This window comes from Gallinula chloropus (assembly GCF_964237585.1).
Source record: "Gallinula chloropus genome assembly, chromosome: 2".
Taxonomy (NCBI): domain Eukaryota; kingdom Metazoa; phylum Chordata; class Aves; order Gruiformes; family Rallidae; genus Gallinula; species Gallinula chloropus.
Window position 1 is genome coordinate 255485 of NC_140086.1, and position 26995 is coordinate 282479.

The window sequence follows — 26995 nt, forward strand, 5'->3', positions numbered from 1 at the left end:
CACTGGTGTCATACTGGGGTCACTGATTCCATACTGGGGTCACTGTTCCCATACTGGGCTCACTGCTCCCATACTGGGCTCACTGGTGCCATACTGGGCTCACTGGTCCCATACTGGGGTTACTGGTCCCATACTGGGCTCACTGGTCCCATACTGGGGTCACTGGTGTCATACTGGGGTCACTGTTCCCATACTGGGCTCACTGCTCCCATACTGGGCTCACTGGTCCCATACTGGGCTCACTGGTCCCATACTGGGGTTACTGGTTCCATACTGGGCTCACTGGTCCCATACTGGGGTTACAGGTCCCATACTGGGCCCACTAGTGCCATACTGGGCTCACTGGTGCCATACTGGGGTCACTGGTTCCATACTGTGCTCACTGGTCCCATACTGGGCTCACTGGTGCCATACTGGGGTTACTGGTCCCAAACTGGGCTCACTGGTGCCAGACTGGGGTTACTGGTCCCATACTGGGCTCACTGCTCCCATACTGGGCTCACCGGTCCCATACTGTCCTCACTGGTTCCATACTGGTGTTACTGGTGCCATACTGGGCTCACTGCTCCCATACTGGGCTCACTGGTTCCATACTGGGGTCACTGGTCCCATACTGGGCTCACTGGTCCCATACTGGCCTCACTGCTCCCATACTGGGGTCACTGGTCCCATACTGGGGTTACTGGTTCCATACTGGGCTCACTGCTCCCATACTGGGGTTACTGCTCCCATACTGGGCTCACTGGGCCCATACTGGGCTCACTGGTGCCATACTGGTCCCATACTGGGCTCACTGCTCCCATACTGGTCCCATACTGGGGTCACTGGTCCCATACTGGGGTTACTGGTCCCATACTGGGCTCACTGGTCCCATACTGGGCTCACTGCTCCCATACTGGGCTCTCTGGTCCCATACTGGGGTCACTGCTCCCATACTGGGGTTACTGGTGCCATACTGGGCTCACTGGTCCCATACTGGGGTTACAGGTCCCATACTGGGCTCACTGGTGCCATACTGGTCCCATACTGGGCTCACTGCTCCCATACTGGTCCCATACTGGGGTCACTGGTCCCATACTGGGGTTACTGGTCCCATACTGGGCTCACTGGTGCCATACTGGTCCCATACTGGGGTCACTGGTCCCATACTGGGGTTACAGGTCCCATACTGGGCTCACTGGTGCCATACTGGTCCCATACTGGGGTCACTGCTCCCATACTGGTCCCATACTGGGCTCACTGGTCCCATACTGGGGTCACTGGTGCCATACTGGGGTTACTGGTTCCATACTGGGCTCACTGGTCCCATACTGGGCTCACTGGTCCCATACTGGTCCCATACTGGGCCCACTGGTCTCCCCCGCCCCCCCCCCAGCCTGTTGCGCATGCGCAGTGCGGGGCCGAGGCGGGAGCGCGGCGCTGGCCGGGCGCTGCGGCGCCCCCTGTCGGCCGGGCGGACCGAGCCGGGCCGGGCCGGTGCCGGTACCGGGGCCGGTACCGGGAGGGGGCCGGGGCCTGGCCGGGGCCTGGCCGGGCCTGGCCGGCTCTGACGGGCTGTGGCCGGGCCGCGCCGCCGCCATCTTATCCCCCGGGCAAGGGGCGAGGCCGCCCCGCCCCGCCCCGCCCCGCCCCGCCCCGCGCCGCCAGGTAGGCCCCGGCCCCGCGGCCCGGCCCGGCCCGGCCCCGCCGGTGAGTGGGGGGCGGCGGGGGGAGAGGGGCGGGGGGAGGGGGGGGGCTGGGGGGGAGAGAGGGTGACGGGCTGGGGGGGTTAGAGAGGGAGGGGGGGTGAGGGGGGGCGGGGGGAGAGGGGGGTGAGGGGGGGCTGGGGGCTGGGGGGGGTCAGAGCGGGAGGAGGGGGGGAGAGGGGCGGGGGGAGAGGGGGGTGAGGGGGGGCTGGGGGGGGTCAGAGGGGGAGGGGCTGGGGGGGTTAGAGAGGGAGGAGGGGGGTGGGGGGGTAGTTAGAGTAGGGGGAGAGGAGGTGGGGGGCGGCGGGGGGGCTGGGGGGGGTTAGAGGGGGAGGAGGGGGGTAGTTAGAGTGGGGGGAGGGGGTGAGGGTGAGGGGGGGTGAGGGGCGGGGGGGGTGAGGGGGGAGGAGGGGAGTGGGGGGGGTAGTTAGAGTAGGGGGAGGGGGTGGGGGCGAGGGGATGAGGGGTTAGAGAGGGGGTAGGGGGGGTGAGGGGCTGGGGGGGTGTTAGAGGGGGAGGAGGGTGATGGGGGGTAGTTAGAGAAGGGGGAGGTGGGGGTGAGGGGTGGGGTTGCTGGGGGGGGTTGGGGGGGTGGGGGGCGGGGGGGCTGAGCGGGGTGGGGGGGTATAGAGAGGGGGTGAGGAGGGGGTGGGGGGGAGGGGGCTTAGAGGAGGCAGGGGGGCTGAGGGGGGTGGGGGCTAGAAAGGGGGTGGGGGGTATAGGGGGGAGGGGGCAGGGGGACTGAGCTGGGTGAGGGGGGTAGAGAGGGGGTGGGGGGGGCTGAAGGGTTAGAGGGGGCTTAGGGGGGGCTGAGGGGGGAGGGGGGGCGTAGGGGGGGTGTGGGGGTTTGGGGGGGGTAGAGAGGGGGGTGAGGGGTGTAGAGGGGGGAGGAGCCTTAGAAGGGGTGGGGGGCTGTGGGGGGGGTTAGAGGGGGTAGGGGAGTGTGGGGGGAGTGGGTTTAAAGGGGCTGAGTGGGGTGGGGGGGGGTTAGAGAGGGTGTGAGGGGGGGTGAGGAGCTGGGGGGGGGCTTGGGGGGGCAGGGGGACTGAGGGGGGGTTAGAGAGGGGGTGGGGGGTAGAGGGGGCTGAGGGGGAGAGGGGGGGTTAGAGAGGAGGGGGAGGGGGCTTAGAGGGGGTGGGGGGCTGAGGGGAGAGAGGGGGATGGGGGGTGATGGGTGGGGGAGCTGAGGGGGGAGAGGCAGGTTGGGGGGGGGAGGGGGCTTAGAGGGGGCGGGGGGGCTGAGGGGGTAGAGAGGGGGATAGAGGGGGGGTGAGGGGGGAGAGGGAGGTTGGGGGGGAGGGGGCTTAGAGGGGGTGGGGGGACTGAGGGGGTAGAGAGGGAGTGGGGGGAGTTGGGGGGGGGGAAGGAGGGGTTAAAGGGGCTGGGGGGCAGTTGAGGGGGATGGGGGTGAGTGGTGGGGTTGGAGGGGGTCTGAGGGGGGTTAGAGGGGTGATGGGGGGTGGGGGTCAAAGTGGGGGGGTTTAGAGGGGGTGGGGAGGTCTAAGGGGGGTTAGAGGGGGTGGGGGGGTCCTGAGGGGTGTTAGAGGGGGGCTGGGGGCGTGGGGGGGGTTAGAGGGGTGGGGGGGTCTGAGGGAGGTTAGAAGGGGGCTGGGGGGTGGGGGTCAAAGGGGGGGGGGGGGTTAGAGGGGGTCAGGAGGTCTAAGGGGGGTTAGAGGGGGTGGGGGGGTCCTGAGGGGTGTTAGAGGGGGGCTGGGGGTGGGGGGGGGGGTTAGAGGGGTGGGGGGGTCTGAGGGAGGTTAGAAGGGGGCTGGGGGATGGGGGTCAAAGTGGGGGGGGTTAGAGGGGGTCAGGAGGTCTAAGGGGGGTTAGAGGGGGTGGGGGGGTCCTGAGGGGTGTTAGAGGGGGGCTGGGGGCGTGGGGGGTGTTAGAGGGGTGTGGGGGGTCTGAAGGGATTGGGGGGGGTCAAAGTGGGGGGGCTAAAGGGGGTGGGGCATCTAAGGGGGGTTAGAGGGGTTGGGGGTTCCTGAGGGGTGTTAGAGGGGGGCTGGGGGCGTGGGGGGGTTAGAGGGGATGGGGGGGTCCTGAGGGGTGTTAGAGGGGGGCTGGGGGCGTGGGGGAGGTCTGAAGGGATTGGGGGGTGTCAAAGTGGGGGGGGCTAGAGGGGTTGGGGGGGTCTAAGGGAGGTTAGGGGGGGGTGGGGGGGCTATAGTAGGGAAGGGATGGTAGGGGGGCAGGGGGTCGGAGGGGGGTGTGGGGGGTGGGGTCTGAGGGGGGTTAGAGGGGGGTGGGTACGAGTGGGGGGGTAATTTTGGGGGGGGGGTCCTGAGCATGTGGCTGGGGGGGAGGCTGGGGGGGTGAGGTTGGGGGGAATGGGGGGGTCAGAGGGGCTCTCCCCCCACCCCCCCCAAACTTCCCCTCATGGTGGGGGGGCCATGGGATGCCAAACTGGTGCCAGAGCCGCATCCTGGTGGGGTCAAACTGGTGCCGGAGCCACATCCTGGTGAGGCCAAACTGGTGCCAGAGCCGCATCCTGGTGAGGCCAAACTGGTGCCAGAGCCGCATCCTGGTGAGGCCAAACTGGTGCCAGAGCCACATCCTGGTGGGGTCAAACTGGTGCCAGAGCCGCATCCCAGTCCAGCCAAACTGGTGCCAGAGCCGCATCCTGGTGGGGCCAAACTGGTGCCAGAGCCGCATCCCAGTCCAGCCAAACTGGTGCCAGAGCCGCATCCCAGTGGAGCCAAACTGGTGCTGGAGTCGCATCCTGGTGGGGTCAAACTGGTGCTGGAGACACATCCTGGTGGGGCCAAACTGGTGCCGGAGCCACATCCTGGTGGAGCCAAACTGGTGCCAGATCTGCATCCTGGTGGGGCCAAACTGGTGCTGGAGCCCCATCCCAGTGGAACCAAACTGCAGCTAGAGCTGCATCCCAGTCCAGCCAGACTGGTGCTGGAGCTGCATCCCAGTGGAGCCAAACTGGTGCCGGAGCCCCATCCCAGTTCAACCAAGCTGGTGCTGGAGCTGCATCCCAATGGAGCTGAACTCCTCCTGGAGCCAAATCCCAGTGGAACCAAATGGGTGCCAGAGCCCCAGCCCAGTCTGACCAAACCGTGCCCAGAGCCACATCCCAGTCCAATCAAACTGGTGCTGGATCCACATCCTGGTGGGGCCAAACTGGTGCTGGAGCCGCATCCTGGTGGGGCCAAACTGGTGCCGGAGCCACATCCTGGTGGAGCCAAACTGGTGCCAGAGCCGCATCCTGGTGAGGCCAAACCGGTGCCAGAGCCGCATCCTGGTGGAGCCAAACCGGTGCCAGAGACGCATCCTGTTGGGGCCAAACTGGTGCAGGAGCCACATCCCGGTGGAGCCAAACTGGTGCCAGAGCCGCATCCTGGTGGGGCCAAACTGGTGCTGGAGCCGCATCCCGGTGGAACCAGACTGGTGCTAGAGCCACATCCTGGTGGAGCCAAACTGGTGCCGGAGCCGCATCCTGGTGGAGCGAAACTGGTGCCAGAGACGCATCCTGGTGGGGCCAAACTGGTGCTAGAGCCGCATCCCGGTGGAGCCAAACTGGTGCCAGAGCTGCATCCCAGTGGAGCCAAACTGGTGCTGGAGCCGCATCCCAGTGGAGCCAAACTGGTGCTGGAGCCGCATCCTGGTGGGGCCAAACCGGTGCCAGAGCCGCCTCCTGGTCCGACCAAGCTGGCGCCAGATCTGCATCCTGGCGGAGCCAAACTGGTGCCAGAGCCCCATCCCGGTCCAACCAAGCTGGTGCCGGAGCCACATCCCTGTGGAGCCAAACTGGTGCTGGAGCCCCATCCCAGTGGAACCAAACTGCACCTAGAGCTGCATCCCAGTCCAGCCAGACTGGTGCTGGAGCTGCATCCCAGTGGAGCCAAACTGGTGCCAGAGCCCCATCCCAGTCTGACCAAGCTGGTGCCAGAGCCACATCCCAGTCCAATCAAACTGGTGCCGGAGCCACATCCTGGTCTGACTAAGCTGGTGCTGGAGCCACATCCTGGTGGAGCCAAACTGCTCCGGGATGTACATCCTGGTCCAACCAAACTTCACCTGGAGCTGCATCCTGGGGAGCCCAACTCATCCTGGAGCCAGATCCTGATGGAACCAAACTGGCACTGGAGCCCCATCCTGGTCCAACCAAACATCCTGGTGGTGCCAAACTGGTGCCAGAGCCTGCCTCATCCATGTCGAACCAAACTGGTGCTGGAGCTGCATCCCCATGGAGTCAAACTTCCTGGAGCCAAATCCTGGTGGAGCCAAACTGGTGCCAGAGCCCCATCCCATTCCAACCAAGCTGGTGCCAGAACCACATCCCAGTGGAATCAAACCACACCCAGAGCCACATCCCGGTGGAACCAAACTGTGCCTGGAGCCACATCCTGATCTAACCAAGCTGGTGCCAGAGCCACATCCCAGTGGAGCCAAACTTCCTGGAGCTGCATCCTGGTGGAACCAAACTTTGCCTGGAGCTGCATCCTGGTCTGACCAGACTGGTGCCGGAGCTGCATCCATGGGGAGCCCAACTCTTCCTGGTGCCAGATCCAATTTATCCCAAAATAATCCCAAATCTGTGGCTGTTTCCCACCTTTTTTTAACGGCTCAGAGTTCCCTCTGTGAGGTGGAGAAGCGGGATGTTCTGGGATCAGCCCCGGATCCACAGACACCGCAGCTCAGCCATCCTGTTTCCGTGGGGCAGGGGATTCCCCAGCGTCTCAGTGTGGAGCTGGGAAAGGAGCTAGGAGCTGGGAAAGGAGTCGGGAAAGGAGTCGGGAAAGGAGGTAGAACTGGGAAAGGAGCTGAAGCTGGGAAAGCATCCCAGAAAGGAGCTGGAGCTGGGAAAGGAGCCGGAAGGCAGGAAAGGAGCCAGGAGCTGGGAAAGGAGTCAGGAAAGGAGCTGGAGCTGGGAAAGGAACCGGAAGCCAGGAAAGGAGCCAGGAGCTGGGAAAGGAATCAGGAAAGGAGCTAGAACTGGGAAAGGAGCCCAGAAAGGAGCTGGAGCTGGAAAAGGAGCTGGAGCTGGGAAAGGAACTGGGAGCTGGAAAAGGAGCCAGAGCCAGAAAAGGAACTGGGAGCTGGGAAAGGAGCCAGAGCCTGAAGGGATACGGAGCCATGAAGGATCCGGAGCCATGAAAGGAGCCGGAGCCGGGAAATGAGCCAGAGCTGGGAAAGGAGCTGGAGATGGGAGCTGGGAAAGGAGCTGGAGCTGGGAGCCGGGAAAGGAGACAGGACCTGGGAAAGGATTCGGGAGCTGGGAAAGGAGCCAGGAGCCAGAGCCAGGAGCCAGAGCTGGGAGCTGGGAAAGGAGCCAGAGATGGGAGCTGGGAAAGGAGCTGGGAAAGGAGCTGGAGCTGGGAGCCGGGAAAGGAGACAGGACCTGGGAAAGGATTCGGGAGCTGGGAAAGGAGCCAGGAGCCAGAGCCAGGAGCCAGAGCTGGGAGCCGGGAAAGGAGCCAGGAGCCGGGAAAGGAGCTGGGAGCTCGGAAAGGAGCTGGGAGCTCGGAAAGGAGCCGGGAGCTGGGAAAGGAGCTGGGCGCTGGGAAAGGAGCCAGAGCCAGAGTGTTGAGCAGCATCTTTCCTGGAAAGTGCCGGATAACCAGATAACACACGGAGCTGGACTGGGTTTCCCCTTCCCTCCCCTTGTTTTGGATCAGGACACACCAGTATCCGCGTGCTCTGGTGGCTTCCTCGTGGAATCCTCGTGCCATGAAGGCTCGGGGCGTTCACCGGAGCCCCAGAAGCCACCACGGTGGCTGAGGGAACTGGGATGGGTGGGAAGAGACCGGAAAAACACCGGGATGTGGAGAGCAGACACCACCGAGGAGGAACGCGGCAGGTTCGGAGCTGACCGAGGGATCCATTGGCTCACCGACGGTCTCACCGGGATCAGTGGCTCACCTATGGAGTCACCGGGATCCGTCAGTTCACCTATGGAGTCACCAGGATCCATGAGGTCACCTATGGACTCACTGGGGTCCGTCGCTCACGTATGGTCTCACCGGGATCAGTGGATCACATATGGTCTCACTGGGATCTGTGGCTCACGTACAGAGTCACTGGGATCCATGGATCAAGTATGGACTCACTGGGATCCATGGCTCACGTATGGTCTCACCGGGATCCGTGGGGTCACGTGCAGTCACTGGGATCCGTGGGGTCACGTATGGACTCACTGAGATTGGTGGATCACATACGGAGTCACCGGGATCCATCAGCTCACGTATGGAGTCACCAGGATCCGTGGGGTCCCCTAAGGTCTCCCTGGGATCCGTGGCTCACGTATGGACTCACCAGGATCCGTGGGCTCATGTATGGAGTCACTGGGATCCATGGGGTCACGTACAGAGTCACTGGGATCTGAGGCTCACGTACGGTCTCACCAAGATCAGTGGATCACATACAGACTCACTGGGATCTGTGGGCTCACGTATGGTCTCACCAGGATCCGTGGCCTCACGTATAGAATCACTGGGATCCATGGGCTCACATATGGTCTCATTGGGATCAGTGGATCACATATGGTCTCACCGGGATCCGTGGCTCACATACGGTCTCACTGGGATCTATGGATCACATATGGTCTCACTGGGATCTGTGGCTCATGTACGGAGTCACCAGGATCTGTGGGTCACATATGGTCTCTCCGGGATCCGTGGGCTCATGTACAGACTAACAGGGATTGGTGGATCACATACAGAGTCACTGGGATCCATGGATCATGTACGGTCTCACCAAGATCCCTGGGCTCCTGTACGGCCTCACCAGGATCTGTGGATCACCTACGGCCTCACCAGGATTCATGGGCTCACGTACAGAGTCACTGGGATCCATGAATCAAGTACAGACTCACCAGTATCCATGGCTCATGTATGGAGTCACCAGGATCAATGGATCACATACAGTCTCACTGGGATCCATGGGGTCACCTACGGTCTCATCAGGATCCATTGGTTCACGTACAGACTCACTGGGATCCGTGGCTCACGTATGGTCTCACCGGGATGTGTGGCTCGTGTATGGAGCTACCGGGATCCGTGAGGTCACATATGGACTCACCAGGATCTGTGGCTCATGTACAGTGTCACCAGGATCAATGGATCACATATGGAGTCACCAGGATTCCTGGGCTCACGTACGGACTCACTGGGAACCGTGGCTCACCTACGGTCTCACCAGGATCTGTGGCTCATGTACAGTGTCACCAGGATCAATGGATCACATATGGAGTCACCAGGATTCCTGGGCTCACGTACAGACTCACTGGGAACCGTGGCTCACCTACAGTCTCACCAGGATCTGTGGCTCATGTATGGAATCACCGGGATCAGTGGATCACGTACAGTCTCACCAGGATCCATTGGTTCACGTACAGACTCATTGGGATCCGTGGCTCATGTATGGAGTCACTGGGATCTGTGGGCTCACCTACGGACTCACTGGGATCTGTGGCTCACATACGGAGTCACCTGGATCCGTGGGGTCACGTATGGAGTCACCGGGATCTGTGGCTCACATATGGAGTCACCGGGATCCACGGGGTCACGTACGGAGTCACCGGGATCTGTGGCTCACATACGGAGTCACCGGGATCCGTGGGGTCACGTATGGAGTCACCGGGATCCACGGGGTCACCTACGGACTCACTGGGATCTGTGGCTCACATACAGAGTCACCGGGATCCACGGGGTCACGTATGGAGTCACCGGGATCTGTGGCTCACATGCAGAGTCACCAGGATCCACAGGGTCACGTATGGAGTCACCGGGATCCACGGGGTCACGTACGGACTCACTGGGATCTGTGGCTCACATACAGAGTCACTGGGATCTGTGGCTCACATATGGAGTCACCAGGATCCGTGGGGTCACGTACGGAGTCACAGGATCTGTGGGTCATGTGCAGAGTCACCAGGATCAATGGATCACATACGGTCTCACCGGGATCCGTGGGGTCATGTATGGACTCACCAGGATCTGTGGGGTCATCTGTGGACTCACTGGGATCCGTGGGGTCATGTATGGACTCACCAGGATCAGCGGATCACATATGGTCTCACCGGGATCCCCGGGGTCATGTATGGACTCACCAGGATCTGTGGGGTCATCTGTGGACTCACTGGGATCCGTGGCTCACGTATGGACTCACTGGGATCCGTGGCTCACGTATGGACTCACTGGGATCCATGGCTCACATATGGACTCACTGGGATCCATGGCTCACATACGGCATCACCAGGATGGTGGGTGGGTGGGTCCCGGAGCAGATTTGGGGTGTAGGGAGGTGACACCGTCCCCACTCACCCCGATCCCCCCATCACCACCCGCCGCCTGTTGCCGTTTCCAGGGTGATCGCGGCGCGGTGCCCGGCCGCGGCGGGAGCATGTCGGGGCCGGTGCCGAGTCGCGCCAGGGTCTACGCCGACGTCAACACCCAGAGACCCCGGGAGTACTGGGACTATGAGGCACATGTGGTGGAGTGGGGGTACGGTGGGATTTGGGATGGGATGGGATGGGGATTGGGATGGACATGGGGAGGAGATGGGATAGGAATGGGGATGGGGATGAGATGGAGATGGGATGGGCATGGGGTGCGGATGGGGGTGAGGATGGGATCAGATGGAATGGGGATGGGGAGAGGATGGGATGAGGGTGGGGATGGGGAATGGGGATGGGATTGGGAATGGGGATTGGGGAAGGGGATTGGGGATGGGGATGGGATGGGAATGGGAATGGGCATGGGGTGGGAATGGGATGGGGGTGGGGGTGGGGATGGGATGTGATGGGATGGGATGGAATGGGGATGGGGAGAGGATGGGATGAGGGTGGGGATGGGGAATGGGGATGGGATTGGGGATGGGAATGGGGATGGGGAATGGGAATGGGAATGGGAATGGGGATGGGGATGGGAATGGGAATGGGGATGGGGATGGGGTTGGGATGGGGATGGGACATCCCCCCAAGATCCCGTCTCCATCTCCAGCTGGAAATCTCCCAGCCAGCAGCTCCCTCCCACCCTCCACACTCAATTCCCACCACCCTCCACGGCACCATCCCCCTCACCACCATCCCCCCCAACCCCCACCCCATTCTTCCCCCCTCCCAACCTTCCCATGGGAAAAGAACCCCCTGGAAAGCGACAGCCGGATCACATCCTCTTCCTCCTCTTCCTCTTCCTCTTCCTCTTCCTCTTCCTCTTCCTCTTCCTCTTCCCGGCCAGGAACCAGGACGACTTCCAGCTGGTGCGGAAGCTCGGCCGCGGCAAGTACAGCGAGGTCTTTGAAGCCATCAACATCACCAACAACGAGAAGGTGGTGGTCAAGATCCTCAAGGTCCGTGTCCTTCCCTCCTCTTCCTCATCCCCATGGAATCCCTGGGGCTTTTCCAGGGAATTTGCTTTGCTTTGGGGGTGGGGGGTGGGTTTTTCCCCCTCCTGGGATCACCCTTGGTGGAATTCCAGGCTCAGATCCCACCCCTCATGGCTCTGGGATAGGGGAGGAAGGGATCTTGCTCTTCCCAACCCTTGGGATCCCGGTGCCGGGCTCGGAGCGCTGGAGAGGTGGGTGAATCCTGGCTCCACTCTCCCCTGTCCTCAGCCTGTGAAGAAGAAGAAAATCAAACGGGAGATAAAAATCCTGGAAAACCTCCGGGGAGGTCCCAACATCATCAACCTGTCGGACATCGTGAAGGATCCTGTGGTGAGCATGAGGATTGGGGTGATCTGGTTCCCTCTGGGGTGAGAGATCAGCTCGGGGATGCAGCCAGAGCTCCTCTCTGAGCTCCAGAACCAATCCCATGGGGATGATGAGGATTGGGATGCTCCAACTCCCATCAGGGCAAGGGATTAGCTCTGGGATGTGGCTGGAGCTTCTCTCTGAGCTCCGGAACCAATCCCAGATGAGGATTGGGGTGATCCCTTTCCCTCTGGGTTGAGGGATCGGATCTGGGATGCAACTGGAGCTTCTCTCTGAGCTCCAGAACTGATCCCGTGGTGAGGATGAGGATTGGGGTGATCCAACTCCCTCTGGGGCGAGGGATCAGCTCCAGGATGTGGCTGGAGCTTCTTTCTGAGCTCCAGAACTGATCCTGTGGTGAGGATGAGGATTGGGGTGATCCAGGCAAGGGATCAGCTCCAGGATGTGGATGGAGCTTCTCTCTGAGCTCTGGAACCAATCCTGGATGAGGATTGGGGTGATCCCATTCCCTCTGGGATGAGGGATCGGCTCTGGGATGCAACTGGAGCTTCTCTCTGAGCTCCAGAACTGATCCCGTGGTGAGGATGAGGATTGGGGTGATCCAACTCCCTCTGGGGCGAGGGATCAGCTCCAGGATGTGGCTGGAGCTTCCCCGTGGTGAGGATGAGGATTGGGGTGATCCAACTCCCTCTGGGGCGAGGGATCAGCTCCAGGATGTGGATGGAGCTTCTCTCTGAACTCCAGAACTGATCCTGGATGAGGACACGGATTGGGATGATCCAATTCCCACCGGGGTGAGGGATCAGCTCCGGGATGCAGCTGGAGCTTCTCTCTGAGCTCCAGAACTGATCCCAGAGCCGGTGTGTGGGGAGATTCTCCATGGGGGGAGGTTTTTCCATGTCCTTCCCCCCCCCAGTGTGATTCAGGTGGGACCCCCAGGGCCCCCCAGCTTCTCCCTGGGGTAACCACCCCCTTTCCCTCCCGGTGTTCCCAGTCCCGCACCCCCGCCCTGGTCTTCGAGCACGTCAACAACACGGATTTCAAGGTGAGGGAGCAGCACTGGTGCCGGTGCTGGTGCCACCAGAGCCTCACCAGGAGCTCGGGATGGGGATGGAAATGGGAATGGGGATGTGGATGTGGATAGGATGGGATGGGGATAGGCATGGGATGGGGATGGCTGCGGAAAGGGACAGCTTGGGAGGGGCTGGGGGATCTTGGAAGGCCTGGGGGATCTCAAAGGGGTCTGGGAAATCTTGGAGGGGCCAGGGGATCCTGGAGGGGCTGGGGGGATCTTGGAGGGACCAGGGAGAATTTCAGAGGGGTCAGGGGATCTTGGAGGGGCCAGGGGGTTTCAGAGCAGCTGGGGAATCTTGGAGGGGTCAGGGGATCCTGGAGGGGCTGGTGGGATCTCAGAGGGGCTGGGGGATTTTGGAGCAGCCAGGGGATCTTGGAGGGGCCAAGGGATCTCGGAGGGGTCTGGGGGGGATCTCTGAGGGGCCAGGGGGATCTCATGTCCCCCCATTAACTCCTCCTCCCCCGCGTCCCGCAGCAGTTGTACCAGACGCTGTCAGATTTCGACATCCGGTTCTACATGTATGAGATCCTCAAGGTGAGCGCTGGAGACCCAACTGATCAGACCTGATCAGACCCAATCGAACCCAATCAGACCTGTTCAGACCCAACCAGACCCGACTGGACCTCATCAGACCCAAACAGACCTGATCAGACGTGACCAGACCCAATCAGACCTGATCAGACCTGATCAGACCCAATCGAACCCAATCAGACCTGCTCAGACCCAACCAGACCCGATTGGACCTCATCAGACCCAACCAGACTTGATCAGACGTGACCAGACCAAATCAGACCTGATCAGATGCAACCAGACCAAATCAGACCTGATCAGACATGACCAGAGCCAATCAGACCTGATTGGACCCAACCAGACCCGATCGAACCTGATCAGACTCGATCAGACCCAACCAGACCCAACCAGACCTGATCAAACCTGATCAGACCCAATCAAACCCGATCAGACCTGACCAGACCCAATCAAACCTGATCAGACCCAACCAGATCCGATCAGACCCAACCAGACCTGATCAGACCTGATCAGATTGAACCTGATCAGACCCAGCCAGACCCGATCGGACCTGATCAACCTAACCAGACCCTATCAGACCTCATCAAACCCAATGAAATCCAATCAAACCCAACCAAATCCAATCAAATCTGATCAAACCCAACCAGACCCTGTCAGACCCAATTCAAACCCAACCAAATCCAATCAATCAAAACTGATCAAATCCGATCAAACCCAACCAGACCTGATCAAACCCAACCAAATCCAATCAATGAAACCCGATGAAATCCAATCAAACCCAACCAAATCCAATCAAACCCAATGAAATCCAGTCAGATCTGATCAGACCCAATCAGATCCAAACCCAACCAAACCTGATCAAGCCCAATAAAATCCGATCAAAATGGATCAAACTTGATCAGACCTGATCAAACCCTATCAAATCCAATTAGACCTGACAAAACCAAATCAAATCTGATCAAACCAGATCAAACCTTATCAGACCCGATCAAATCCAATCAAACCCAATGAAACCAAATCAAACCAAACCAAATCAAATCAAACCTGATCAAAATCTGATCAAATCCAATCAGACCCTATCAGACCTGATCAAACCCAACCAAACCAAATCAAATCCAACCAAACCCGATGAGACCAAATCAAATCTGACCGAAATGGATCAAATCTGATCAGACCTGACCAAACCCGATCAAATCCAACCAAATCCTATTAAGCCAAATGAAACCAGATCAAATCTGATCAAACCTGATCAGGCCCTGTCAGTCAGACCTGGTCAAACCCAATCAAATCCCATCAAACCCAATGAAATCCAATCAAACCCAACCAAAGCCAACCAAATCCAATCAAACCTGATCAGACCTGATGATCAAACCCGATCAGACCCGATCAAACCTGATCAAATGTGATCAAACCCAATGAAATCGATCACAACCAAGTCAAATCAAACCCGATCAGACCCCTATGATCCAACCCAATAAGACCCTATCAAATCCTAATGAAATCCAATCAGACCTGATCAAACCCAATCAGACCCTATCAGACCTGATCAAAACCAGTGAAATCCAATCAATCAGACATGATCAAACCCAATGAAATCCAATCAAATCCGATCAGACCCTATCAGATCTCATCAAACCAAATCAAAGCCAATCAAACCCAATGAAATCCAATCAGACCTGATCAAACCAAATCAGACCCTATCAGACCTGATCAAAACCAGTGAAATCCAATCAGACCTGACCAAACCCAATGAAATCCAATCAAATCAGATTAGACCCTATCAGATCTGATCAAAGCCAATCAAACCCGATGAAATCCAATCAAACCCAGTGAAATCCAATCAATCAGACCTGATCAAACCCAATCAGACCCTATCAGACCTGATCAAAACCAGTGAAATCCAATCAATCAGACCTGATCAAACCCAGTGAAATCCAATCAAATCCAATCAGACCCTATCAGATCTGATCAAACCCGATCAAAGCCAATGAAATCCAATCAGACCTGATCAAACCCAATCAGACCCTATCACACCTGATCAAAACCAGTGAAATCCAATCAATCAGACCTGATCAAACCCAATGAAATCAAATCAAATCCAGTCAGACCCTATCAGATCTCATCAAACCAAATCAAAGCCAATCAAACCCAATGAAATCCAATCAAACCCAATCAAACCCAATCAGACCCCATCAGACCTGATCAAAGCCCATGAAATCCAATCAGACCTGATAAAACCCAATCAGACCCTATCAGACCTGATCAAAGCCAGTGAAATCCAATCAATCAAACCTGATCAAACCCAATGAAATCCAATTGGACCTGATCAAACCCAATCAGACCTGATCAAACCCAATCAGACCCTATCAGACCTGATCAAAGCCAGTGAAACCCAATCAGACCTGATCAAACCCAATCAGACCCTATCAGACCTGATCAAACCCGATCAAATCCAATCAAACCCAATGAACTCCAACCAGACCTGATCAAACCCAACCAGACCCAGTTTCCCTCCTTTGCTGCCCTGCGATTTACTGGCAGAACCCTTGGGGCCGGCACCAGCGCCAGCACCACCCGCGGGTTCCGCGGTGCCGCGGCGCTGCCCGGCGTGTCCCCGCTGTCCCCGCAGGCGCTGGATTACTGCCACAGCATGGGCGTCATGCACCGCGACGTCAAGCCGCACAACGTCATGATCGACCACGAGCACCGCAAGGTACGGCACGGCGGGCGCCAGATCCCGCTGCCGCGGCGGGCGCCGGGTCCCGCTGCTGGGGTGGGCACCGGATCCCACGGTCACCGTGGGCACCAGACCTGCTGCTGCGGCTCCTGGCGCGGAATCCCACTGCCACGGCTCCCGGTGCTGGATCTCACTGCCGCAGTGGGCACCGGATCCACTGCTGTGGCTCCCGGCACTGGATCCCACTGCCATGGCAGGCAGCAGATCCCACTGCCACAGCTCCTGGCACCAGATCCCACTGCCATGGCGGGCACCAGATCACACTGCCACAGCTCCTGGCACCAGATCCCACTGCCACGGCAGGCACCAGATCCCACTGCCACAGCTCCCGGCACCAGACCTCACTACCATGGTGGGCACTGGATCCCACTGCTGCGCATCCCAACACTGGATCCCACTGCCATGGTGGGCACCAGATCCTACTGCCATGGCAGGCAGCAGATCCCACTGCCACAGCTCCTGGCACCAGATCCCACTGCCACGGCAGGCACCAGATCCCACTGCCACAGCTCCCGGCACCAGATCCCACTGCCACGGCAGGCACCAGATCCCACTGCCACAGCTCCCAGCACCAGACCTCACTACCATGGTGGGCACTGGATCCCACTGCTGTAGCTCCCAACACCGGATCCCACTGCCATGGCTCCCGGTGCCAGATCCCATCCACTGCTGCAGCTCCCAGTGCCAGATCCCCACTGTTGTGGTTCCCGGTGCCAGATCCCACTGCCGTGGTGTGCACCAGATCCCACTGCCATGGCAGGCACCAGATCCCACTGCCATGGCTGCCGGCACTGGATCCCACTGCCATGGTGGGCACCAGATCCCGCTGCCATGTCTCCCAGCACTGGATCCCACTGCCATGGCTCCTGGTGCCAGATCCCACTGCTGTGGCTCCTGGTGCTGGATCCCACTGCCATGGTGGGCACCAGATCCTGCTGCCATGGCTCCCAGCACCAGATCCCACTGCTGTGGCTCCCAGTGCTGGATCCCACTGCCATGTTGGGCACCGGATCTCACGGCCATGGCTCATGGCACCAGATCCCACTGCTGTGGCGGGCACAGGATCCTGCAGCCATGGCTCCCAGCACCAGATCCCACTGCCACAGCTCCTGGCACCGGATCCCTCTGCTGCATGGGCACCAGATCCCACTGCCATGGCTCCCGGTGCTGGATCCCACTGCCATGGTGGGGCACCAGGATCCCACGGCCATGGCTCACGGCACCAGATCCCACTGCCACAGCTCCTGGCACCGGATCCCTCTGCTGCATGGGCACCAGATCCCACTGCCGTAGCGGGTGCCGGATTCCGCTGTCGCAGCTCCCGGCACCGTTCCCGGCTCCATCTTCTTTTATCCCACATCCAGTGCGGTTCCACTGCGTAATTAGGGCTTAATTAGGGCTTAATTAGGGTTAACACCATGCCCAGGCAGTGCTCAGCATTACCAGCAGCCCAAAACCCTGGTGAACACCATCCCCCCGCCCCGTACCCCAACCCCAGCACCGCGAGGGGCCGCGGCGGTGGGAACCCCAACCCCGGCCCCGCGGCGGTGGGTCCCTCGCCGACGTCGTCCGTGTGTCTGTCCGTCTGTAGCTCCGCCTGATCGACTGGGGCCTGGCAGAGTTCTACCACCCCGGGCAGGAGTACAACGTGCGCGTGGCCTCGCGGTACTTCAAGGGCCCCGAGCTCCTGGTGGATTACCAGGTACGGCACCACGCGGCACGCGGTGTGGCGCACACCCACCATCCCCACCCCCACCCTCACACTGACCCCCCTCTCCCCCAAATCCTTCCCGGGGACCCCCGGAACCGCTGTCTGTCCAAGGGGCTGGTTCCCCAGTGTTCCCGGCACGGTGCCACCCACCCCTGTTGCTCCCGGCAGTCCTGGCGTGGTTCTCCCACCCCTGGTGTCCCCAGTGCTCCCAGTGGTCCCAGTTGTCCCAGCACGGTTCCCCCACCCCCGGTGGTCTTGGTGTCCCAGTGTGGTTCCCCTCCCCCCCGTGGTCCCAGGGGTCCTGGTAGTCCCAGTGTGGGTCCCTGGTGGTCCCAGTGTCCTGGCACGGTGCCCCCACCCCTGGTGGTCCCAGTGTCCTTGTGTTTCCCCCTCCCTGGTAGTCCCAGTAGTCCCAGTGTGGTTCCCTTACCCCTGGTGGTCCCAGTGGTCCCAGCACGGTTCCCCCACCCTTGGTGGTCTTGGTGTCCCGGTGTGGTTCCCCCTCCCCCCGTGGTCCCGGGGGTCCTGGTAGTCCCAGCGTGGGTCCCTGGTGGTCCCAGTGTCCTGGCACGGTGCCCCCACCCCTGGTGGTCCCAGTGTCCTTGTGTTTCCCCCTCCCTGGTAGTCCCAGTGGTCCCGGTGTGGTTCCCCCACCCCCGGTGGTCCCGGTGGTCCCAGCACGGTGCCCCCACCCCTGGTGGTCCCAGTGTCCTGGTGTGGTTCCCCCTCCCCGGTAGTCCCAGTAGTCCCAGTGTGGTTCCCTTACCCCTGGTGGTCCCAGTGGTCCCAGCACGGTTCCCCCACCCCCGGTGGTCCCAGTGTCCTGGTGTGGTTCCCCCTCCCCAGTAGTCCCAGTAGTCCCAGTGTGGTTCCCTTACCCCTGGTGGTCCCAGTGGTCCCAGCACGGTTCCCCCACCCCTGGTGGTCTTGGTGTCCCGGTGTGGTTCCCCCTCCCCCCGTGGTCCCGGTGGTCCTGGTAGTCCCAGTGTGGGTCCCTGGTGGTCCCAGTGTCCTGGCACGGTGCCCCCACCCCTGATGGTCCCAGTGACCTGGTGTGGTTCCCCCTCCCCCAGTAGTTCCAGTAGTCCCAGTGTGGTTCCCCCACCCCTGGTGGTCCCAGTGTCCTGGTGTGGTTCCCCCTCCCCGGTAGTCCCAGTAGTCCCTGTGTGGTTCCCTTACCCCTGGTGGTCCCAGTGGTCCCAACGTGGTTCCCCCACCCCTGGTGATCCCAGTGTCCCGACATGGTTCCCCCACCCCCGGTGGTCCTGGTGGTCCCAGCATGGTTCCCCAGTGGTCCCGATGTGGTTCCCCCACCCCTGGTGGTCCCAATGGTCCTGGTGGCCCTGGCACAGTTCCCTGGTGGTCCCGGTGCGGTTCCCCCACCCCTGGTGGTCCCAGTGATCCTGGCATGGTTCCCCGGTGGTCCCGGCGCGGTTCCCCTACCCCTGGTGGTCCCGGTGGTCCCAGCATGGTTCCCCGGTGGTCCCAGCACAGTTCCCCTATCCCTGGTGGTCCCGGCGTGGTTCCCTGGTGGTCCCGGCGTGGTTCCCCCACCCCTGGTGGTCCCAGTGGTCCCGGCGCGGTTCCCCGGTGGTCCCAGCACAGTTCCCCTATCCCTGGTGGTCCTGGCACAGTTCCCCGGTGGACCCGGCGCGGTTCCCCCACCCCCGGTGGTCCCGGTGGTCCCGGCGCGGTTCCCCTACCCCTGGTGGTCCCAGTGGTCCCAGCATGGTTCCCCGGTGGTCCCAGTGTCCTGGCGTGGTTCCCCTATCCCCGGTGGTCCTGGCACGGTTCCCCGGTGGTCCCGGTGCGGTTCCCCCACCCCCAGTGGTCCCGGTGTCCTGGCCCGGTTCCCCAGTGGTCCCGATGTGGTTCCCCCACCCCGGTGATCCTGGTGGTCCCAGCGTGGTTCCCTGGTGGTTCCGGTGTCCTGGCACAGTGCCCCCTCCCCCAGTGGTCCCAGCACAGTTCCCCCACCCCTGGTGGTCCTGGCATGGTTCCCCGGTGGTCCCGGCGCGGTTCCCCCACCCCCGGTGGTCCTGGTGGTCCTGGCACGGTTCCCCGGTGGTCCCGGCGCGGTTCCCCTATCCCTGGTGGTCCCAGTGGTCCCGGCGCGGTTCCCCTACCCCTGGTGGTCCCGGTGGTCCCGGCGCGGTTCCCCGGTGGTCCCGGTGTGGTTCCCCCTCCCCTGGTGTTCCCAATGTCCCGACATGGTTCCCCCACCCCCGGTAGTCTTGGTGATCCTGGCACAGTTCCCCGGTGGTCCCAGCACAGTTCCCCTACCTCTGGTGGTCCCGGTGGTCCCGGCACGGGTCCCCGCTGGTCCCGGCGCGGTTCCCCTACCCCTGGTGGTCCCGGCGTGGTTCCCCAGTGGTCCTGGTGTCCCGGCGTGGTTCCCCCACCCCTGGTGGTCCCGGCGCGGTTCCCCTACCCCTGGTGGTCCTAGTGGTCCCGGCGCAGTTCCCCGGTGGTCCCGGTGGTCCCAGCACAGTTCCCCCACCCCTGGTGGTCCTGGCACGGTTCCCCAGTGGTCCCGGCGCAGTTCCCCCACCCCCGGTGGTCCCGGCGGTCCTGGTGCGGTTTCCCGGTGGTCCCAGCACAGTTCCCCTATCCCTGGTGGTCCCGGCGTGGTTCCCCGGTGGTCCCGGCGTGGTTCCCTCACCCCTGGTGGTCCCAGTGGTCCCGGCGCGGTTCCCCGGTGGTCCCAGCACAGTTCCCCCACCCCTGGTGGTCCTGGCACGGTTCCCCGGTGGTCCCGGCGCGGTTCCCCCACCCCCGGTGGTCCCGGTGGTCCCGGCGCGGTTCCCCGGTGGTCCCAGTGGTCCCAGCACAGTTCCCCCACCCCTGGTGGTCCTGGCACGGTTCCCCGGTGGACCCGGCGCGGTTCCCCCACCCCTGGTGGTCCCAGTGTCCCGGCGCGGTTCCCCGGTGGTCCCGGTGTCCCGGCGTGGTTCCCCCACCCCTGGTGGTCCTGGCATGGTTCCCCGGTGGACCCGGTGCGGTTCCCCTACCCCTGGTGGTCCCGGTGGTCCCAGTGCGGTTCCCCGGTGGTCCCGGTGTCCCGGCACGGTTCCCCTACCCCTGGTGGTCCCGGTGGTCCCAGTGCGGTTCCCCGGTGGTCCCGGTGTCCCAGCGTGGTTCCCCCACCCCTGGTGGTCCTGGCATGGTTTCCTGGTGGTCCCGGCGCGGTTCCCCTACCCCTGGTGGTCCCGGTGGTCCCGGCACGGTTCCCCGGTGGTCCCAGCACAGTTCTCCTATCCCTGGTGGTCCCAGTGTGGTTCCCCGGTGGACCCGGCGCGGTTCCCCCACCCCTGGTGGTCCCAGTGTCCCGGCGCGGTTCCCCGGTGGTCCCGGTGTCCCGGCGTGGTTCCCCCACCCCTGGTGGTCCTGGCATGGTTCCCCGGTGGACCCGGCGCGATTCCCCCACCCCCGGTGGTCCCGGTGGTCCTGGCGCGGTTCCCCGGTGGTCCCGGTGTCCCGGCACGGTTCCCCTACCCCTGGTGGTCCCAGTGGTCCCAGTGCGGTTCCCCGGTGGTCCCGGTGTCCCGGCATGGTTCCCCCACCCCCAGTGGTCCCAGCGCGGTTCCCCTACCCCTGGTGGTCCCGGTGGTCCCGGCGCGGTTCCCCGGTGGTCCCGGTGTCCCGGCACGGTGCCCCCTCCCCAGATGTACGACTACAGCCTGGACATGTGGAGCCTGGGCTGCATGTTGGCCAGTATGATCTTCCGCAAGGAGCCCTTCTTCCACGGCCACGACAACTACGACCAGGTGAGCCACGCTGGGGAGCCACTGGGAGCCACTGGGAGCCACTGGGAGCCACTGGGAAACAGGGGAAACCACCGGTTCCCACTGGGAAGTGCTGGGAACTGCTGGGAAGTACTGGCAGCCGCTGGGAACTGCTGGGAAGCACTGGCCAGGAACGCGCTGGGAAGCACTGGGAACATCTGGGAAGTGCTGGGAAGCACTGGGAAGCCCTGGGAAGCACTGGGAAGTGCTGGGAAATGCTGGGAAGGACTGGGAATGGCTGGGAGCCACTGGGAACTGCTTAGGAAGCACTGGCCAGGGAAGCACTGGGAACAGCTGGGAAGTGCTGGGAAGCACTGGGAATGGCTGGGAGCCACTGGGAACTGCTAGGAAGCACTGGCCAGGGAAGCGCTGGGAAGCACTGGGAACAGCTGGGAAACACTGGAAACTGTTGGGAAGTACTGTGAACCACTGGGAGTCATTGGGAAGCGTCGGGAAGTACAGGGAAACACTGGGAAGCACTGGGAACTGCTGATTCCCATTGGGAAGCACTGGCCAGGGAAGCTCTGGGAAGCACTGGGAAGTGCTGGGAAGCATTGGGAAGCACTGGGAAGCCCTGGGAAGCAATGATTCCCACTGGGAAGCACTGGGAAGCACTGATTCCCACTGGGAAGCATTGGGAAGCCCTGGGAAGCACTGGGAAGCACTGATTCCCACTGGGAAGCTCTGCCTGGATCAGCACCGGGCTCTCTGGGTTCTGGATGGTTCCGGCTTTGGGGGGTGGGGCATGGCCTCTCTCTGGGGGGGCGTAACCAGGGTCCCCCCGTCCCTGGCTGCGCCGCCGCGCTCAGCGCCGCCCCGTCTCTCTCTCTCTCTCTCTCTCTCTCCACATCCCGGCTGTGCCATGTCCCATCCCATTGGTGTCCTGTCCTGGCTGTGCCACATCCTGTCCTGTCTGTGCCACGTCCCATTCCATCGGCATCCTGGCCTGGCTGTGCCACGTCCTGTCCTGGCTGTGCCACGTCCCATCCCATCGCGTCCTGCCCTGGCTGTGCCACGTCCTGTCCCGGCCCGGTGGTGCCACATCCTGCCCTGGCTGTGCCACGTCCTGGCTGTGCCACGTCCCATCCCATCGGTGTCCTGCCCTGGCTGGTGGTGCCACGTTCCATCCCATCGGCGGCCTGGCCTGGCTGTGCCACGTCCTGTCCTGGTGGTGCCACATCCCACCCTGGCTGTGCCACATTGTGTCCTGTCCCGGCTATGCCACATCCCGGCCCATCCTGGCTGTGCCACGTCCTGGTGGTGCTGTGTCCCATCCTGTCCTGGCTGTGCCACATCGTGTCCCATCCTGGCTGTGCCATGTCCTGGCTGTGCCACATCCCATCCTGGCTGTGCCACATCGTCTCCCATCCCGATGGTGCCACATCCCGTCCCGGTGTGGCTGTACCATGTCCTGGCTGTGTCACATCCCCTCTGATCCTGGCTGTGCCATGTCCTGTCCTGGTTGTGCCACATCATGTCCCATCCTGGCTGTGCCACGTCCCATCCCGGCTGTGCCACATCATGTCCTGGCTGTGCCATGTCCCTTCCCATCGGTGCCATGTCCTGTCCCATCCTGGTGGTGCCACATCGTGTCCCATCCTGGCTGTGCCACATCCCATCCTGTCCCGGCTGTGCCACATCCCATCCTGGTGGTGCCACACCGTGTCCCATCCCGGCTGTGCCATATCCTGTCCCGGTGATGCTGTGTCCCATCCCATCCTGTCCTGTGCCATGTCCTGTCCTGGTGATGCCATGTCCTGTCCCATCCTGTCCTGTGCCACGTCCCGTCCTGGCTGTGCCACTCCCGTGCCGGCGGTGCCACATCCTGTCCTGTGCCACGTCCCGTCCTGGCTGTGCCACATCCCGTGCTGGCGGTGCCACATCCTGTCCTGGTGATGCCATGTCCTGTCCCATCCTGTCCTGTGCCACGTCCTGTCCTGGCTGTGCCACTCCCGTGCCGGCGGTGCCACATCCTGTCCTGTGCCGCTCCCGTGCCGGCGGTGCCGCTCCCGTGCCGCGGTGCCGGCAGCTGGTGCGCATCGCCAAGGTGCTGGGCACGGAGGATCTCTACGATTACATCGACAAGTACAACATCGAGCTGGACCCCCGCTTCAACGACATCCTGGGCAGGTGAGGGGCCTTCCTCCCCCCCCCAGGGCCTTCATCCCCCCAGCATCATCCTCCCTCCCTCCCCCCGCTTCGCTGGCGCGGTGGCGGTGAAGGCGGCTCCGTGCTGCTCATGGCTGTGGCGGTGTGGGGAAGGGGAGGGGGGGACACAGGGGTGCTGCTTCCTCATCCTCTTCATCCTCATCCTCTTCATCCTCATCCTCTTCATCTTCATCCTCTTCATCCTCATCTTCTTTGTCCTCATCATCCTGATCTTCTTCACCCTGCTTGTCTTCCTCATCGTCATCTTCCTCATCCTCTTCATCATCCTCATCTTCCTTGTCCCTTTCGTTCTCCTTGTCCTCATCTTCTTCATCCTCCTCTTCATTCTCATCCTCCTCGTCCTCCTCATCCTCCTTGTCCTCATCTTCCTCATCATCCTTGTCCTCTTCCTCCTCCTCATCCTCTTCACCCTCATCTTCCTTGTCCTCTTTGTCCTCCTCATCCTGCTCATCTTCCTCATCCTTGTCCTCGTCCTCTTTATCATCTTCCTCATCCTCTTTGTCCTTCTCATCCTCTTCATCCTCTTGATCCTCATCCTCCTTGTCCTCTTCGTTCTCCTTGACCTCCTTGTCCTCTTCATCTTCCTCATCCTCCTGGTCTTCCTTGTCCTCTTCATCTTCCTCGTCCTCTTTGTCCTCTTCCTCCTCTTTGTCCTCATCTTCCTCCTCTTCCTCTTTGTCCTCTTCATCTTCGTCTTCTTTGTCCTCTTCATCCTCCTCATTCTCTTCATCCTCTTTGTCCTCATCTTCCTTGTCCTCTTCGTCCTCCTCTTCCTCCTGGTCTTCCTTGTCCTTCTCATCTTCCTCATCCTCTTTGTTCTCTTCATCCTCCTTGTCCTCATCTTCCTCCTCTTCCTCTTTGTCCTCTTCATCCTCATCTTCCTCATCCCCTTTATGCTCTTCCTCCCCCTTGTCCTCATCTTCCTCCTCTTCCTCTTTGTCCTCTTCATCCTCATCTTCCTCATTTTCTTTGTCCTCTTCCTCCTCCTTGTCATCATCTTCCTCCTCTTCCTCTGTGCCCTCTTGATCCTCCTCATCCTCTTCATCCTTGTCCTCTTCCTCCTCCTTGTCCTCTTCCTCCTCATCATCCTCTTCATCCTCTTTGTCCTCATCTTCCTTGTTCTCTTCGTCCTCCTCTTCCTCCTGATCTTCATTGTCCTCTTTGCCCTCTTCATCCTCCTTGTCCTCATCTTCCTCCTCTTCCTCTTTGCCCTCTTCATCCTCATCTTCCTCGTCCTCTTTGTCCTCTTCCTCCTCCTCTCTTCATCCTTGTCCTCTTCCTCCTCCTCTCTTCATCCTTGTCCTCTCCCTCCTCGTCCTCTTCCTCCTCCTCATCCTCTTCATCCTCTTTGTCCTCATCTTCCTTGTCCTCTTCGTCCTCCTCTTCCTCCTGATCTTCCTTGTCCTCCTTATCTTCATTGTCCTCTTTGTCCTCTTCATCCTCATCTTCCTCATCCCCTTTGTCCTCTTCATCCTCATCTTCCTCATCCCCTTTGTCCTCTTCCTCCTCCTTGTCATCATCTTCCTCCTCTTCCTCCTTGTCCTCTTCCTCCTCCTCCTCCTCCTCCTCCTCCTCCTCTTCCTCCTCCCCCTCCTCTGCCCCCAGACACTCCCGGAAGCGGTGGGAGCGCTTCGTGCACAGCGAGAACCAGCACCTGGTGAGCGCCGAGGCGCTGGACTTCCTGGACCGGCTGCTGCGCTACGACCACCAGGCGCGGCTCACGGCGCGGGACGCCATGGACCACCCCTACTTCTGTATGACCCCCCCCCCCAGACCCCCCCTGTAACCCCCCTGTGCCCCCTCTGTACCCCCTGTACCCCTGGGACACCATGGACCACCCCTACTTCTGTATGACCCCCCCCCCCAGACCCCCCCTGTACCCCCCCTGTGCCCCCGGGACGCCATGGACCACCCCTACTTCTGTATGACCCCCCCCCCAGACCCCCCTGTAACCCCCCTGTATCCCCCCTGTACCCCTGGGACGCCATGGACCACCCCTACTTCTGTACGGACCCCCCAGACCCCCCCTGTACCCCCTCTGTACCCCTGGGACGCCATGGACCACCCCTACTTCTGTACAAACCCCCCCAGACCCCCTCGTACCCACCCTGTACCCCTGGGACGCCATGGACCACCCCTACTTCTGTATGACCCCCCCCCAGACCCCCCCGTACCCACCCTGTACCCCTGGGACGCCATGGACCACCCCTACTTCTGTATGACCCCCCAGACCCCCCCTGTAACCCCCCTGTACCCCCTCTGTACCCCTGGGACGCCATGGACCATCCCTACTTCTGTATGGAACCCCTGTACCCCCCCTGTACCCCCTCTGTACCCCCCTGTACCCCCCGGGATGCCATGGACCACCCCTACTTCTGTATGCCCCCCCCCCCAGACCCCCCCGTGCCCCCCCTGTACCCCCTCTGTACCCCTGTACCCCCGGGACGCCATGGACCACCCATACTTCTGTATGGACCCCCCCTCTGGACCCCCCCCCGTGCCCCCCCTGTACCCGCCCTGTGCCCCTGGGACGCCATGGACCACCCCTACTTCTGTATGACCCCCCCCAGACCCCCCCCCCAGACCCCCCGTACCCCCCCTGTGCCCCTGGGACGCCATGGACCACCCCTACTTCTGTATGACCCCCCCCCCAGACCCCCCCTGTACCCCCTCCGTACCCCCCATACCCCTGGGACGCCATGGACCACCCCTACTTCTGTATGACCCCCCCCACCCCCAGATCCCCCCTGTACCCCCCCCTGTACCTCCCCTGTATCCCCTGTGGGGATATTGGGAGGGTGATTTGGGGGAGGGGACATTGGGAGGGGTATATTGAGGGGAAGATTTGGGGGGGATTATTGGGGGGGGTAGATTGGTGGGGGGTATTTTGGGGGGGCTATTTTAGGGGGGATCTTGGGAGGGAAGATTTGGGGGGGGTGATTTGGGGGGGAATGATTTTGGGGGGGGATTTTGGGCAGGTATTTTGGGGAGGATATTTTGGGGGGGGGTCTTGGGGGGGTGAAGATTTGGGGGGGCTGGGATTGAGGGGGGTGTATTTTGGGGAGGGGGGTGGTGGGGTATCTGCCCCCCCCTTGCACCAGAGGCCCCGTGAGACTCCATCACAGGTTCCAGTGCCCTGACCCCCCCCCCCTAAAACCCCCCCTGACCCCCCCCCAGACCCCATAGCGAAGGACCCAGCCAGGACGGGCGCCGCAGCCGGACCCCCGCCCAGCACCGCGCCCGGCAGCTCCGCGGGCACCATGGCGGGTGAGCGCCCAACCGCGGGGTCGCGGTGACGCCAACAACCCCCCCAGCCCCCCAAACCCCCCAACCACCCCCCAAACCTCCCTGTGTCCCCCCTCCCCAGGTGTGGCTGCCCTGACGCCCCCCCAGCCCCTCCCCGCGGCGCCCGGCCTGGCGTCACCCAGCGCTTTGGGATCACCCGTCGTGGCGGCCCCGGTGACGCAACCGTGACGTCACCGCGACGCTGTGACCTCATCGCGACGCTGTGACCTCATCTCGACGCCTTCTGGCCCCCCCCCCACCCCAAAAAGGGGGTGATTGGGGGGGGGGGATGGGGGGATTTAACCTCTATTCCCTTGGGCAAGAGGAATTACCCCCCCCCCGGGAGCCCTTCCC

General features: G+C 61.7%; 1 protein-coding gene across 4 annotated transcripts; it reads left to right on the top strand.

The window, feature by feature from the left end:
• The first annotated feature begins 1575 nt into the window (after positions 1-1575).
• Positions 1576-26995, top strand: LOC311189209 (casein kinase II subunit alpha-like). 4 transcript variants are annotated; one of them, XM_084260814.1, is made up of 13 exons: positions 1576-1647; positions 10005-10141; positions 10877-10988; positions 11253-11354; positions 12346-12396; positions 12901-12960; positions 15584-15667; positions 17283-17393; positions 21068-21169; positions 23217-23317; positions 24962-25110; positions 26534-26623; positions 26724-26995. In XM_084260814.1, exons 2-13 carry the CDS (start codon positions 10041-10043, stop codon positions 26828-26830), a joined length of 1170 nt encoding a protein of 389 aa, XP_084116940.1. In that variant the 5' UTR covers positions 1576-1647; positions 10005-10040; the 3' UTR covers positions 26831-26995. The 4 variants fall into 4 exon arrangements, with proteins under 4 accessions (XP_084116940.1, XP_084116939.1, XP_084116941.1 ...); XM_084260813.1 differs by having other exon boundaries at positions 1642-1689; XM_084260815.1 differs by having other exon boundaries at positions 1642-1689; positions 12904-12960.